A 15483-nucleotide genomic window follows, 5' to 3' on the forward strand; every position below is an offset into this window, starting at 1 on the left:
ATGATGTTTTCTTTCTGGATTTCTTTTGGTATGATGGAAATGTAAATATATCGGGTCTGATTTATCTTCGGATATAACCTACGTGCAACTCTCTTTTAAAAAACGAGTACAGAACTTGAGCAAAATTCAGACCGTATTCAAATACAAACAGATCTCAAGATACTTTCCATTTGAATATGGGTGTAGATACGTTAAAATGGCGTGGTAAAACCATATATCATAAGGTGGAACCATTTGTCTGTAAAACCTACATATATTGTGATTCTTACATGTCAAGCCTTGGAGGAATACTAATGTAAGCAAGTTTGTGGAAGTGGAATAGGAGCTGCTAAAGGAAAAAATGGGGCATACACATGATGACAGGCAAATTTTTTTGTGCTTTGCAATTCAGGGCTCACAATCCATGAGGATGACAGAGATTTTGTAGATAGATGACATGACGCTGCATAGGATGACCAACTTGGTTATATGGCAGAGTTATTGGACTCCATCTATCCTACGTATCTAGGGACAGAAAGCAAAACAAAGTAATACAAAAGACATTTCTCCATTTAAGATATCACTTCTATGCATGTTTTGTTTACTACACCACATCTGTTTAACACAATATTGTTACTGTAAACTAATATTTCAATACTTTTGAAAGAATGTTCTATAATGCAGTGTCGCCAAGACTTCAATAAAAGTCTTTTCATAAGATGACTTTTTTTTCTCTTCTCTGTTTTTTTGGGGGGTGAATAGCTGGAAAACATCCGGATGGTGGTTTATATAGCAAAGGCCCTTCGTATCCTGGATACCCAAGTTACATCATGATGCCAAATATGAATAATGACCCATACATGTCAAATGGATCTCTGTCTCCACCCATTCCAAGAACAGTAAGTGCACTGTGTGTTACTCTAGTTTGTTTCTTCTCAAACTCAGGCCAGGTCACATTTCTCTCTAACATTTATGAGTTTTCAAATTCTACTTGGCAGCACAAAGCATAAAATGGGTTCTTTCTGTATGAACTGTAGTGTTATTGTCTCCAATAGTTTCTGAAGAATTGGAGTATACTCTCACATCGTTTGTTGATACAGCTCCCAATTACCAAAATGTGTGCCACTAAGTGGTTTTATGTAAGGTAAAACAACTAAAAGTATGTTTACTTGGGACCTTGATTTATGTTCTTACCCTGGCAAGAAGTAGTGGGCACAGTTTTTATGTTTGTTTTTTTTAAAAAAAAAAATAATTTTGGTTTTATTATAATTGTGACTTGATATTTGGAGTTTCAAAGGAAACATTGCACCACCACTAAAACATAGTTTTACTTGGAGAGGGTGAGTAAAATGTAAAACTTATGTTGAAATAATAGTTGTTTGTATATCGAGAAAGATGGTTTGTCCCTCAACCAGAAGACTGTGCTCTTCTGTGCAAGATACAACCACAGGAAGTGAGGAGAATAAACAGCTTTTATATGCTATTCTGAGAAACTTTTTAGGGTATGTTGGGAAGAGCGGTGACTAAAAGCCCAGATCTATATATAATATGGTTATAGTTGCAAGAAGCCTTTCACTTCACTCCCTGCCCCAGTACCCAATTTTTGACAGTGACTGGGCCTCAAGAGATTTGAGATGATGTCACATGACTCTACTATAGGAACAACTAACCAATCACATCCCACCTTTCTCATCTCTTCCCCTTTACAAATCTCCCACAGTCAGATTGCCGTCAAATACAATAATTTTGCTTTGAAGAAACCCTTTGAGTAACATGCTCCCACATAGTAACGAGGCAGCACTTCAGCCAGGTCCTGATGTTACAGGAATTAAAATGCTACATCAGTAGCCAGGCTAAATAGGTCTTATAAGGGAAATATAAGAGAATAACAGCTGCTTTGAATTTGGAACTGGAACGGAATCTTGTATTTATATATACAGGCTAAATGGGCTGTGGCATTTAATGAGTCAGCATTAAAATTATCAGTGCATTGAAGGTGGTCATTTTCATGTACCTACTGTTCCTCAGTGCACATTTTGTAATATACTGTCTCTGCTGGTTCTGTGCAAAAGCTGATCTTCTCCTATCTGAGGATGCTAACTGGAGTTTAAACAATTCTTACTGGAGCAAATGCTGTAAAATAAAGTAAACAAATGTGCTTCTAACGAGGTATGGTGCTTTTTCTTCTTGTTCATATGTTTGTACAAACACATGCTATAGCTGTTTTAGATTTTAAAGACACAGTAATAATATGAAATGTTTTCGTATATTGGCTTTGCTCTTATCATACAATGATGTTCTACGTTACATCTACTTTAGCGTTTACTGGTCAGCAGAAAGTGGAAATAGAGGCGCCAATGAATAATTCAATGATTCATACATTCTTGCAATGTATGTTTGTCCCTTTGCTGGAACTAGTACTAGCAGTGGCGAGCTCATACAGTGGGACACAGTGCCTCTTCTTGTTCTGAATGTTGGATGAGCAGACAGCATTCGTATAAACAGAGCTGGGGGACTCAGGTGAAGGTCCACAGGGCTATAAGCAGTCCTATGGCCGTCCGCTGACTATCATTAATATAAGGCCATGTTAAAAAAGACAAACAATGTTGGATCAAATTGCTAATATGTGAAAGGAGGTGAGCTTTATAACGCCATGGCATAAGGTGATGGCTTTAACACCTCTATATGCTGTTACTTTGACCAGTTGTCTGTCATACAACAAATGTGTTATATCATCTAGGTGGTGTGCATATATACAAAAGCTCCCGGGGTCTCCAGACATACAAAGACAGAGCCTTTGTTCTTAGATGTTGTTTCAGTCCTTTCATTCCTACAGCTGTTTTATTGAAAGTGAGCCGTCCACGTGTTCCTGGCAGATTCAGAGCGTAAGTGGCTCTCTGCTACTTGCATCAGTGTGAAAGTGAAGACTTCTCCATGGGCAGCCTCCGCTAATGAAATATATTTTATTCCACAGATGCAACTCTGTGGACTTTTAGGTATATATCATGTTTCACTGTGAATAAACTAAATTCTGATTTGAAAAAATGAATACCAGCTCCGTATAACACATTGCTTTCATATGAGGAGGGAAATCTGTTTTGAATAAGAAGACATCATGTTAGAATTCTTTGTTTTCCCGCAAAGTTTGGGCCTACATAGATTTAATTTAAAGCATTCTCACATTGTGCCACATAGAGCCTGAATAAAACGGACTGGCTCATGTTGAAAGATACTTAATAGAACAATTTTCCCCCCAGATTAAGTAAAGAGCCTTTGTGGCTTGGCAGACTGAGCAAACCAAATTCTTTTATAACATATATTTATGGTCTGATGTGTTTTGTGTTTTTGAACCAAAAACTTTGTGTAATGCTCCTTAAGGTGTAAATGTTTGTTTCCTGCTAACATGCACGTGGTAATTATACAGCATATTATATATTTGTTTTCTTTTGCAGAGAATGTTACTGTAATAATTATGAAGAGTTACTAGTATTTGTACTTTCTGTTGGGTATTTCAATTGTACAATTTGAAGTAATTTAAGTTTTGCTTGAAGGATAATTACACCCAGAATCCCATCAGTTTTATGGAAAGGAGTTAGTTGTATCTTTTTCAGGCATATTTCTAATAATTTCAGGAATGTAGCTAAACTGAAGATATTTGAAATAAAGGTGTAAGTGATTGTTGGGGAAGAATTTTATCTTGTGTGCATGAGACGATAGAGATTATACAATACATTACAAATGAAAACATGTTAAATTTTGCCATGGTCTGGACACTTTTAAATAGCCGATTACCCCCTGTGCACTGAAACAGTTTGGGGAAGATGTTATACTGACCATATGCTGCAATACCACAGGGCATTTCCGGTCAATTTCCGCATATGTGGCTGTAAACGACAATGATAGTACTAGTCTGATGGAATCACAATGTTATGGGAGACGTTGGTAAATGCAATTAGTAGATGACTGCAGATTACTGCTTTTGAACTGTGTAAATGGACTTCATCCGAAGTGCATGGGGTCATACTGGAAGTAATTTGTCTTGGAGCCGAAAAAGCCAGGTATTGTCCATTATGTGTGGTGCTGAATTGGATATTGGGTCTGTTGTCTGGCATGCACACAAACAGCAGGATCCACCCCTTCATGGTTACATTTATGCATAAATATCCCCATTACTTCATTACAATAATCTCACTCCACAACATAATATATCTCTTTTCAGCCCTGTTCCACCAGTGTGCTTAGTCATTATTACTTCACTAGGAACTCATCTCTCTGTCTCTGCTGCTCCTCTGCAAACAGGTCAGTCCTGCATTTAGAGCCATCTTGCTCTGCAATCTTGTGTGCCCCAGTGGAAATCTAACTTTTTTGGATGTCAGCACTGTGTTCTTTTGTTCACCACCTCACAATGGCTGCAGAAATTGCTGTTAATGCTTTACCAACGTACCCCATCCCCTTATCTTCCTTTCCTAGCTGATTCCCCCTCCCTCTTTTCCTGTTCTGTATCCCTTTTTATATGGAACCATCATTAAAAATTAGTTGAGTTAATAAAAATTTGCTGCAGAATGGGGGTGAGAGTGCGAATAGGAAGCCACATTGTCCGTGATTGTGGCTTCTCATTGGTCCGTTCTCCCACCCCCTCCCCCCCAAAAAAATCACCAGCATGCACCTGCTTTCAGCCAGTGCTGTGAGACTATCCACAGAGTTAAGGAGGAAAACAGTCTAAGGGCTAGATTTACTAAGCTGCGGGTTTGAAAAAGTGGGGATGTTGCCTATAGCAACCAATCAGATTCTAGCTTTCATTTAATTAGTACCTTCTACAAAATGACAGCTAGAATCTGATTGGTTGCTATAGGCAACATCCCCACTTTTTCAAACCCGCAGCTTAGTAAATCTAGCCCTAGGTGTTAGTGTAGCTTTAGTGGCACATATAAGTATGTACAGGCCTTTCATGTAAACAAAACTTAGGTTATAAAGTATATGTTTCTGTTCACCTTGGTGATTCTGCTACAAAAATCACTTTTTTGGGATTATGCCGTCATAGTAATTTTCATAAGAAACAAGGAAACATCAGGCCAGTCAGATGCAGTATTTTAGCCTATGTGTACAGATGATACTGTTGCTTGGTTACACCACCAGCCAAAATTAAAAGCAACTGGCAAAAGAATGGATTGATCTGCATTGGATAAATTTGCATTTGACATATGAGATGAACTGCTCAGAAACTTGCTTTTATTAATTTTCTGATTTTATTCCATGACACGACATATATGAGCATCACTATAGCTTGCCTGTTTGTGTTGACGCCATACCAAAGATCTAATATTATACATGGTGCATTATATTACATTATTGCATTATGTGACATTTATTGCTGCAATCATTATTCTGGCCAGAGCTATAAGTTACTCATTGTATTTACCCTTGTTTAATTGACACACTTTAATAAATTATCTGTATCATTTTATCCTATATTTCAACTGCAGTGGGTAATTTCATCTGTATACTCAAAAAAAAGTTGTACACAAATAGAGTTTTTTAATTATATAATACACTTTTTTACTGCCGCTTATGCCCACAAAGCAATAGTTAAGACTGCAGCTATCTGAGTCGACTCTTACAATCATGGGCCCCTTACGATTGTAGAGGGGGGGAACGGTTGGATTAAATACAAGTTATGTATACTGAGACTCATATGCACCTGCTAGGAGATGGGAAACTTGCTGGAGCTCAATCTATAGTGTAAGTTATGAACTGATTGTGATGACAATCAGCTTAGATGCATCCAGCTCAGCATACCTATGTAAGATGTGTCCTTTTTTTGTGGATGCAATATCTGTCTGCGTATTACGTACTAGACAGAGATTTCATCCAACTCTACATGAGGCTGACAGTGCGGAAATAGGTAGCTTTGAAAAGCCACTCTCTGTGGGACCTCCACAGTTAGCAGCTGTTGTAAAATGCCCTCTTGGCCGTGATTTAAAACCGGCAGACACTTCATTACAATGTATTTTAGGGTTAAAATTAAGTAGGAGTAGGTCTCCCTTGGTGTTATCACTAACTGTAGAGCAGACACAGCTTATTTAGAATGAGTTTCTATGTCTCTTTAGTTTAGTTTGATTGTCCAAACTAAATAGGGAGCAATATACAAGAGATTTTTGCCTTGTGGGTGACTTAAGTGCTAGTGTGGAATAACAGACTGCTAAACCACAGCCTCAGTTGTAAGCAGTAGGTCTTTTCTTGACATGTTTGTTACTATGTCTCAACTGTCACCAACTCTCTTATTATGTGGTAGAAAAGACTATGCAGGAAAAGGGTTTTATTGTTGCTTTTTCCTTGACTTATTCTTGAGAGTTGACACCATGAATCAATGTGACCGTTTACCCAAATTCATATTAAATCTTCTCTTTCACAACAAAGTGTCCGCAAGTCTTCCTGTGTCTGCATCTTGTATGTGCTGGCTTCATAAATCACATAGGACATAAATAGTACGGCCATTGTACCCCATACCACCTTTATGTACTTAGCATCTACCTTATCATGAGGGTCAGGAGTGTAATTAAGGCATTTATTTGCCTGTAATTACCACTATTATAAACCTAAATTTTGGAAATAATACCTCCTGTACACAAAATCCCCAAAATATTGTAGTGTCATTTGCAAATGGCAGCAAAATGTATCTGATTACTTTTGCATTCGCCTTGGCCTCTGCCTGCAGTGCAGCCAGGACTGCATTGTGCCACCCTTACGGTTTCAGTACACTTCTTTATTTCCTTTAAGGCAACACACCACATCTGGCGGCCAGCATATTCCTACGTGCTCATCCAATCTGATTTCTTAATCAACAACAAGTGGGTATAACCAGGGGCTTGCTGGCAAATTTAAGGTATGTTCAGCTCAGCAGCCTATTATGAACATTATTAAAGAAAATAAATACAGGTTACCCAGGTACCCAGCACACTCTGGGACTGGCCCCAGGCCCTAGGGGGCATATGCCCCCCAGCCTAGCCAGCCCCTGGGTATAACACAACACTATAACGTTTCGATGGCAGATTTCCGCATACACAGTCAGATGATGTGCCTGAAAAAAATTGTCTGATTGTACAATGCTGTGTAATATTTTGGCACAATATAAATAATATAATAATAATAGCGGTCATCGGATTTACTGGCATGCCCAAATATAGCCCAAACTTTTGATGTGGCACACATAGTAATAATGGACCCTTTTTTTAATACCGATAGATATATTATTCCATTGTGGCAAGCCTAAATTTATCGCAAAGTAAATTTACAAGAGCATGACGTAAACCTTAACCATATCTACAGCCAAGGCATATTTTCCTCTAAATTTAGAATGCTTGGACTACTGGCAAGGGTGCTTTTTGTGTATTTAGCCTTTGTATGCCATCAGAAGAAGTGTCAGAGTTGTCAGCCTCAAAGCTATTTATTATGCCTGTTGTCTCTATGAGTAAAGAACATTCATTATTTTTATATATTCTTTCTGCTAAGGTATGGAAGCCATCAGTTGAACTGGTCATACATTATATTTTTGATATATCAGTTAGAGCTGCATCTATGTGGATTTCCCTTTGCAGCATATCTTATTTCACCAGTATATTGTAAATTATGTGGCAAATGCATTTTTCCATAGCTAGTTCCAATGAAGTATATTATAATTGCATTTGTAGCAAAGAAAAATGTTCTTTCTATAAATTATGACATATAAATACCCAAATCCTCCAATATGGTTTATTTACTTTAAAAAAGCCGCTATTAAAATGAAATCAACATTAAAAGTTAATTTCCTTTTCCTAGATTTGTACATTTTGGAATGCCCTGCCCTGGTGCTAGAGCTGACTTAGTGTAAGTGAAAGCAAGCAGGGGAGATTTATGGAGGAGTGTATGAGTACACACATGCAGGGTATACAGAGAGCCATTGTACCTGATTGGTGGAAGTAGACATGATTTAGGTTGGTTTTTAGTGCCCTACAGACAAATTGGAAAGACAATTCAATATGTTGTACAGAGTGTTTTATGCTACTTAGTTCACAGTAGTGCTTTTATGTAGTGTACAGTAACTACAGTCATTGTCTTTCCTGGTAACAATAATGTAGACCGGACAGAAACACAGTCTTGAAAGTTGCATACTTTCCTTGGAATGACTAATTATTTCTGGTTGATAACGTTTAAAGAATAATTTCTTATCTCTTTCTCATGCAATAAAACTGATTAAATATACACTCACTCTGTATAGTTTGTCTATTACAGTGTGTGGTCAGTCCATTAAAATATATTACTACCAAAGTGTATAAATGTGGATTTAATTAGCCAAATATTTGAGTGAATCCAAGCGAGTCACCTTTGTTTTATCATAGCTTATATATTTTTATGCATTATTTGTGGATGAAAAAAATAAATCTCTGGATCTACTTGTTGTCAATATCCATTTATAGACCAACAGTGAATAAAAATGTTTAACCTGGTTTAACTGCATCCCTAAATGGCTTAATTACATCTGAATTGTATAGTAAGCCCAGCAGTTTAGCCCAGTAGAAATTGCTGTCTGCGTCTAGCACTGAAAACCTGTTTATATAAAATATATTACAGTTTTTATTTAAACAAAGTCATTGCTTATCGATGCAGGCTGGTAGTACAGCATTTCTATATGTGTTGGAAACCTTTCATTCTTTTAGGTTACTTGGATTTGAAAATCCAAATACTGAGAATTGTATTGTGTCTGCCTATATTCATGCACATGTGCTTAAGTTACACATTTTACCAAACATTCTTATTCATTTTTTGTCCCAACGCAGCATTTATTTATAAGTTATATACGTTAAATGTGTTTTTCATACTTTGCTCTATAGATTTTTACTAGTTCAATATACATGTGCCCAGCTTTCCTGTCATGTTTATCTGCAGCAATTGGCCTATATTCTACTAGTTTACAAATAGAATAAACTGATTATCTTCATGTTGTTGCATACTCCTGTATCTCATCATTTTAATGAATGGTAAATTTAAAGGAGAACTCCGTAGAAATACCCTTGTTCCCCATTCAGCTGAATGAACGGCGGCTGTAGCGTGTTCTAGTAACTTGCATTGACAATATTCAGTACAGCATATGTTCTTCCAATTCTCTCCAGGCTTTTATGCCTGGACAAGCCATTGTAACTGAGCTTTGGACCATCATTAACATGTGGTTTTACTAGTTGTGTGAAGGAGTGTTTAATGGTAGATGGGATAATGTACCCAATACTGCAAAATTATAAGTATGATATAAGTCACTGAGGAGTTCTATGATCATAAAGGCACAAGACCACAGGTTGAGGCGACTTATAACATCTGTAATAATTTACAATAGGGGTTGCAGTTTACCTTAAAATACACACATTGCCCTAATGAATACTGAAGTGATGACTCATTGATTATAAACAATGACATAAGAACTCACCATTCGTACGGTTAATATTTACAGGGGTTTATACATATATTAGTATCACATGTGTAGTGTAAAATACTTTATTTGCCTAGCGCTCTCCTTTCTGTTCACAAATTTACACTATAGAATCTAGGAACCAACTTTGAATGGAAATGTCGTCCCTATGCAAAACCACTTTGATGGTTTTAAAACATTACAGAATAAAAGAAAAAATCAAGAGAACAAATGTCTGTTATGTAACTAACTTTTTATTCTTTTGGTAAAAGAAGTATTCACCTATTACATATACTTTGACTGGTTACCCACCGGTGTTAGGTAATATGCTAGAGACACCACATGTCAATCACAGTGGCGTTGCCTTGCAGTGGTAACTTGTGCTAACACTTGTGGTCAGATGAGGGATGGTGGAGAGGGAGATCAATTAGACGCTATTGACCATAATGCATTCATTTGTACCATCCCCACCGTTCCCAGCTACAAATCCAAGCATATGTCATATTGAGGTGATTGTCCTGATGGATTCAATTGTCAAACTCATTTACATGCTATTACTAGCACTAAAAAAACGTAGTAAAAGCATGATTTTTAACTACAGTGGTTATGGGAGCCAATGCTGTCTCTCCATCCTTAATACTCTGAATAACCCTCCAACTATTAAGTGACTGTGAGATGGCAGAAACTCTAGATTATTATGAAATGAACAGCAAATATCATTGTGCATATGAGCTAGACATCAATATAGATACATTAAACATTTTGGCTGTAGTTTTAACTATTAGTAATAAAGAAAAATAATACATAGCTGACAACTCAGCTACTTTAATATATTTTGTTATGTACCAAAGCCAAGATTGGCGACTGACACATGCAAATGTGCTCCTTATTGCTATTGTCAGACAGTATGTTAAACTTAATTCATGCTAAATTCATCTTGTACGAGTAACAAATATAGACTTTTGGGGTATTTAGCATGTGTTATGGTTAATTCCTGTTTAAATATAGATGCATATATTTTAGCTGTTAATTTGGAGCATGAAATTAAAGATTACTCAGTCAAAGTAGCAGTAAATATGAGATAAAAATGTTATGTATGAGAAATTCTGAGAAGGAAATGTGTTGTCACCAGACAAGTGTCTAGACCAGGCAAAGACAACCATCGGCACCTTAGTTGGTGCTGAGCTACAAGTACCAAAGTTGACAATCAACCCACAGTTATAGAGTTGTAGATTAGATGTAGCTGGTTATCTACTGTTTGCGTGACATGTCTGTTTTTTGCCATCCAGCTGCTGTAAATTAAGAGATCTTTGATTTCTTCAAAAATGTAGTGGAATCATGATGGAATTGGATGCAAACAATGTTGCATTTTTTTGTATTAGCATAATACTATCTTTTATACATTTATTTTCTGAGTAAAATCTGATGATGAAGTGTATCTTCCTTTTTTATAACTCCGTACTTAAAATAGTGAACCTTACCTTTTGTCATTTATCAATTGAAAAGTAATGTCACAAATGTTAGCACAATATAAATTAATAATAATACAAATAACAATCTTAAAGGAGTTTTCCACCTTTGTGAAACTTAAATATATTATCTTGCACATGCATTCTTGCAAATGTTACTTAATATGTTCTTCTGTCTTCCTGCTGCTTAGTGTTTTGCTTTTCAGCTTGGCTTTTTATATCATTTAGCAGAGTTGTTGCCGTTCGATATGACCTACGTTTGTGCATTCTGTGTTGTATACAAAGGCCCCAAAATAAACAACAATAGGTGAATTTAATAAATGCATTAGTTAAAAAAACACATATAGCAGATATAAAGTATAAAGTGTGTCTATATATAAGAAATGTTATAGGAGTGCACATAGATACCAATAAATACAATTTGTCTTAATGTGGAAAATCCCTTTAAACGTGGACTTAATCATTAACAGCAGTGAGAGGAGGATAGATTGAGCAGTCACAATGTTGTTGCAGCTGTTGGCATACAGACTGAGCATGTTGTAAGTTTCTACTATATCACTCTGTCACTGTCAATGAGTGGTAAGCAAACTCTGAAACACTCTACTATATGGGGGGTTGAAATAACTTAAGGAAACAGTATGTTTGCAGATATCTGCAAGTAGCTGTGTGAGTTACACAGTACAATGTAGTTTTATAGTGTAGAAATTTGAAACTGACAGGAAATTAGAAGTACAAATGTGTCAATAGGTTTCGCTCCACAATGGAACAGTTGAGGAAGCGTTAATATTTTACATGATTTATATACATTGAAGATTTGTATTATTTTATTCCATTAATTATACTATTAGGATTTAAGATACTTTTTTTTTTGCAGTATTTCATGCAGATGTATATTAATGGATCACAGAGGTCTGTTTATCAAGCGAGCCTTGATCCTGGCAATACATAGGACTTTTTATCACATGGCTACTTATCACCACAATTTAACAAAGCTGCCCCAGGGATACCGGACTGGAGAGGTCAGGGTTATCTCACCACTTCTCCAGCTCAGTCTCTGCATATGTGTGCATCTGTGAGCTGGCTTCCAGCACGTCTGTTTACCTCATGAACAGTATCTGATGGGCCTGCCGAGTCAACACAACTGTGACTACTGCTTTGCTGTTTTGTGTTTTGCTTTGTGTTTTTATGCCACAGTCCTACAGCAATGGAGCAATGCATCAAACGTGTTGTTTGTATGAGGCGATCTCCATATTTTGCTGTTTTTTCACCAGTTTATGTTTAAAATAATATTGTGAGGTCTTTCTTTCCTTGCACTATACCAGCCTATAATGTGTGTGTATGTGACCATGCAGAACCTGAAATAAGACACAGGCACTCATATTTTGGCAAATTAAAATGTTGCAGTTTAGTTTTAGATATTAAAAACTTTCCGGGTGGCGGTGAGAACATAGCAGTCAGCTAACAACTAAATCTTCAACCAAAAACCAGTGGGGGACAATAGCTCAACCACATAACCAAGAGAATCTTTTTACTATTGGCTGGTCCTAATCTGGCATCAACGTGAAACCCCCCCCTAAAAAACCTGCATGCGCCCCTGGAATCATATTACTTTGAAAGGGATAAGTGACGAGCGGCCAATAAGGGTAGCACCTTCCACATAACCCCTTTCTCTATACTCCACTCGCTCTCCCCTTGCCTTAGCTGGCTCCACCGTGCCTTATCTGGTTCCCCCTGTGCCAGTCTGTTTTCCCTCCCTTAGGATGTAAGCTCACATGAGCAGGGCCGTCTTCCCTCCTGTCTCCTTACCGTTCTTCTGCTCCTTGTTTACTACATCAGCCATGTAGTTTCTGAAGCATTGGTATTTTTGTTTATTGGTTTGTACTGTTTTACCCTGTTTAGTCTACTGTTTGTACTGTGTACGGCGCTGCGGAAACCTTGTGGCGCCTAACAAATAAAGGATAATAATAATAATAATAATAATAATAATAATAGTAACTGACTACACAGCTCTCCTACCTACTGCGCCTCCTCTGTATAAGGAAGAAAATTGATTAAACATATAATGAATATAATAGGGTGGTATCAGCAACGATCTGGAACCAAAGGGACCCAGCATCCCCTGGGAGCTGAATTTATAGAGGCACTAGAAAACACCCCCCAGTGGACTCTCATTGGCTGTTCAACATTGTAATCACAAAACTTTAACCCTTAATGGTAAGTGCTTCTCAAAGACCAAACACATAATTTTGAAAGCCCTCAGCTTACTGCCTCACTTGTTAATACATACACTGATCACACTTTGATGTAATGAAGGTAGAGAGCATATATAATTAAGAGGCAGAGGTCCAATCTATGTAACATATAAGGCATGTCTGTCAAAATGTGCCTGTTTTAGCTCTGATATGTAAATATTTCTGGATAAAATCCTCCATTACCTCACAAACCTGACTTTGGCTCTTAAGGTGGTAATGACAGTGTTAATGTTATCAGAGGGAGGTTTAAAACGAACAGACACCAGTAGCTGCCATGTTGACAGAGAGAGACATGAAAAAATTAACCGCCTGTAATTAGAGGGATTGTAATATATGAAACATTTAATCTTTTTCACATTTATTTCTCTCAATGTTAACAATGTGCATTTTATTTGTAATTGTTACTGATTTCACATTAACTGTACCTGGTGCCCTTCTTTAGTTAGCATTATTTTATTACCCATTGATATTTGATATGTTGAGGATGTTTTGGCTATCAATGCTTGTCTGAGCCACTTGTTTGTAGCAGGTTTGTAAAAAAAAAGGTGGCAAAGCTATCATGTTACTGTGTCATATTACCGTATGTGTGTGTGTGAAACCAGGCAAACTTGATGCTGGTCATAATAACACACATACAGATTGTTTTGTTGGTCTGGAAACATGCACAGTAAAGTTTTTATTTAGTGTGGTCAGGCTGCATGATGGGATATAAAAGCAGTAAAGTAATATAGCTATGTATGTGTAGATATAAGATGTAACCAGCTTTAGAAAGGAAGCATTAGAATTAGAGTGTTAGAATTAAAGCACTGTGAATAGAGTTATCTTCAGCTTTTGTTTTTTTGCTTAGAGAAAACAGCTATGAATGATGTCAGATCCAGCACTAAAACACTGAGAGTCCTGGCAGAATGTAATACAGCTGCAGTCCAACATGATGCTCAAATGGGGTTGTGAGAGCATAAAGGCTTTCCGTATTCCCAGGGCGCACAACTGCTTGCGGCCTTGGCTTTGATCTCTTCAAAGGCTGCTGCCTCCTCCTAGATGGGGAAGACTTGGCTGCCGTTCGCTTGCATTGAAAAAAGGCAGAGGTCTCTATTCAGGCAGAAATCAATCACTGTGCAGGAACAATTAAGTGTAATTCAACCATCATGGAACCAGGATGAGATTATGGGTTTGTTACCTGAGTGACTGCGTGGAGATGGGGAGCAGAGGCCTGCTGACATGCCACATTCTGATGACAATAATAGGCACATGAGTGATGTGGCTGGGAGGGGGAGACACAATGACAAATCATGGTCATGCTGTCCAGCCGAGCAGAAAATGAGGTTACAATGGAGAGATAATGCTTGCATATGTAACCGTAGTTTAGCAAGCTGGGCAATTTAAGGTAATGAATACAATAGGACCCCAATTCAATTCCATGTAAAAAAAAAAGTAATGATATGCATATGTGTGTATGCATATACACATATACAGTGTGTGTCTGTATGTATGTGTGTGTATATATATATATATATATATATATATATATGTATATATACACACAAACACACACACACACACACACATATACATATATATATATATATATATATATATATATATATATATATATATTTATATATATATATATATATATATATATATATATATAACTATATATAAAACACAAATTTTAATAATATAATAATAATAATAATAGTATATTAATAATAATAATAATAATAATAATATAATAGTACATACAATATAACACACATTGGACTGTACTATTTGTAAACTGATTGTGAGGTGCTGCTTATGGGCTCCATCTGGTAATAGTTTGTTTTGGTTCTGTTTATTGTTTTAGTCTAGTTACTGGTCTGCATTTTTATTTCATGTATGTTTCGAATTCAGATGTTGCAGGTTTAGTAACCTAACTAGAATAAAATGCTACTTGTAACATTCACTAATGCAAAATATTGTATAACTTTATAGAGGTTCCCTAATCTACAATGCCACACATTCTCCTTGACTAGTCTAATTTAAAGTGTACTGTTCGGCAAATGAGACAGCCTTTTTATGGGTAGAACCAATATTCTATACAAAGTGCTCAGTGATGTCAAATACATTGTCTCCACTGCCTGAGGCAATGGGCACAATGCAAGTTTCTGTCTTACTAAAGATGCTTTTCTAACACTGTAAAAAGTATACTCTTTTTCGTCAGGACATTAGATAAGAATTTCCTTTGAATTAAATAAAAATTCTCTGATTTTAGTACTTTTTGGCACTCTATAGGCATTCAGACTAAGGTTAAGAAAAATCCCATTCCTTTAATATACATTATATTAATAACACATGTCCTGTCACT

At 36.7% G+C, this 15483-nt stretch overlaps 1 protein-coding gene across 1 annotated transcript in view; it reads left to right on the plus strand.

Moving 5' to 3' along the window:
- Positions 1-15483, plus strand: part of LEF1 (lymphoid enhancer binding factor 1) — a 64639-nt gene that overhangs the window by 14791 nt on the left and 34365 nt on the right. The window contains exon 3 of the mRNA XM_075200722.1: positions 742-878. Coding sequence (XP_075056823.1) covers positions 742-878 — 137 coding nt within the window. The remainder of the gene's footprint in view (positions 1-741; positions 879-15483) is intronic.

This window comes from Mixophyes fleayi, chromosome 1, assembly GCF_038048845.1.
Source record: "Mixophyes fleayi isolate aMixFle1 chromosome 1, aMixFle1.hap1, whole genome shotgun sequence".
NCBI lineage: Eukaryota > Metazoa > Chordata > Amphibia > Anura > Limnodynastidae > Mixophyes > Mixophyes fleayi.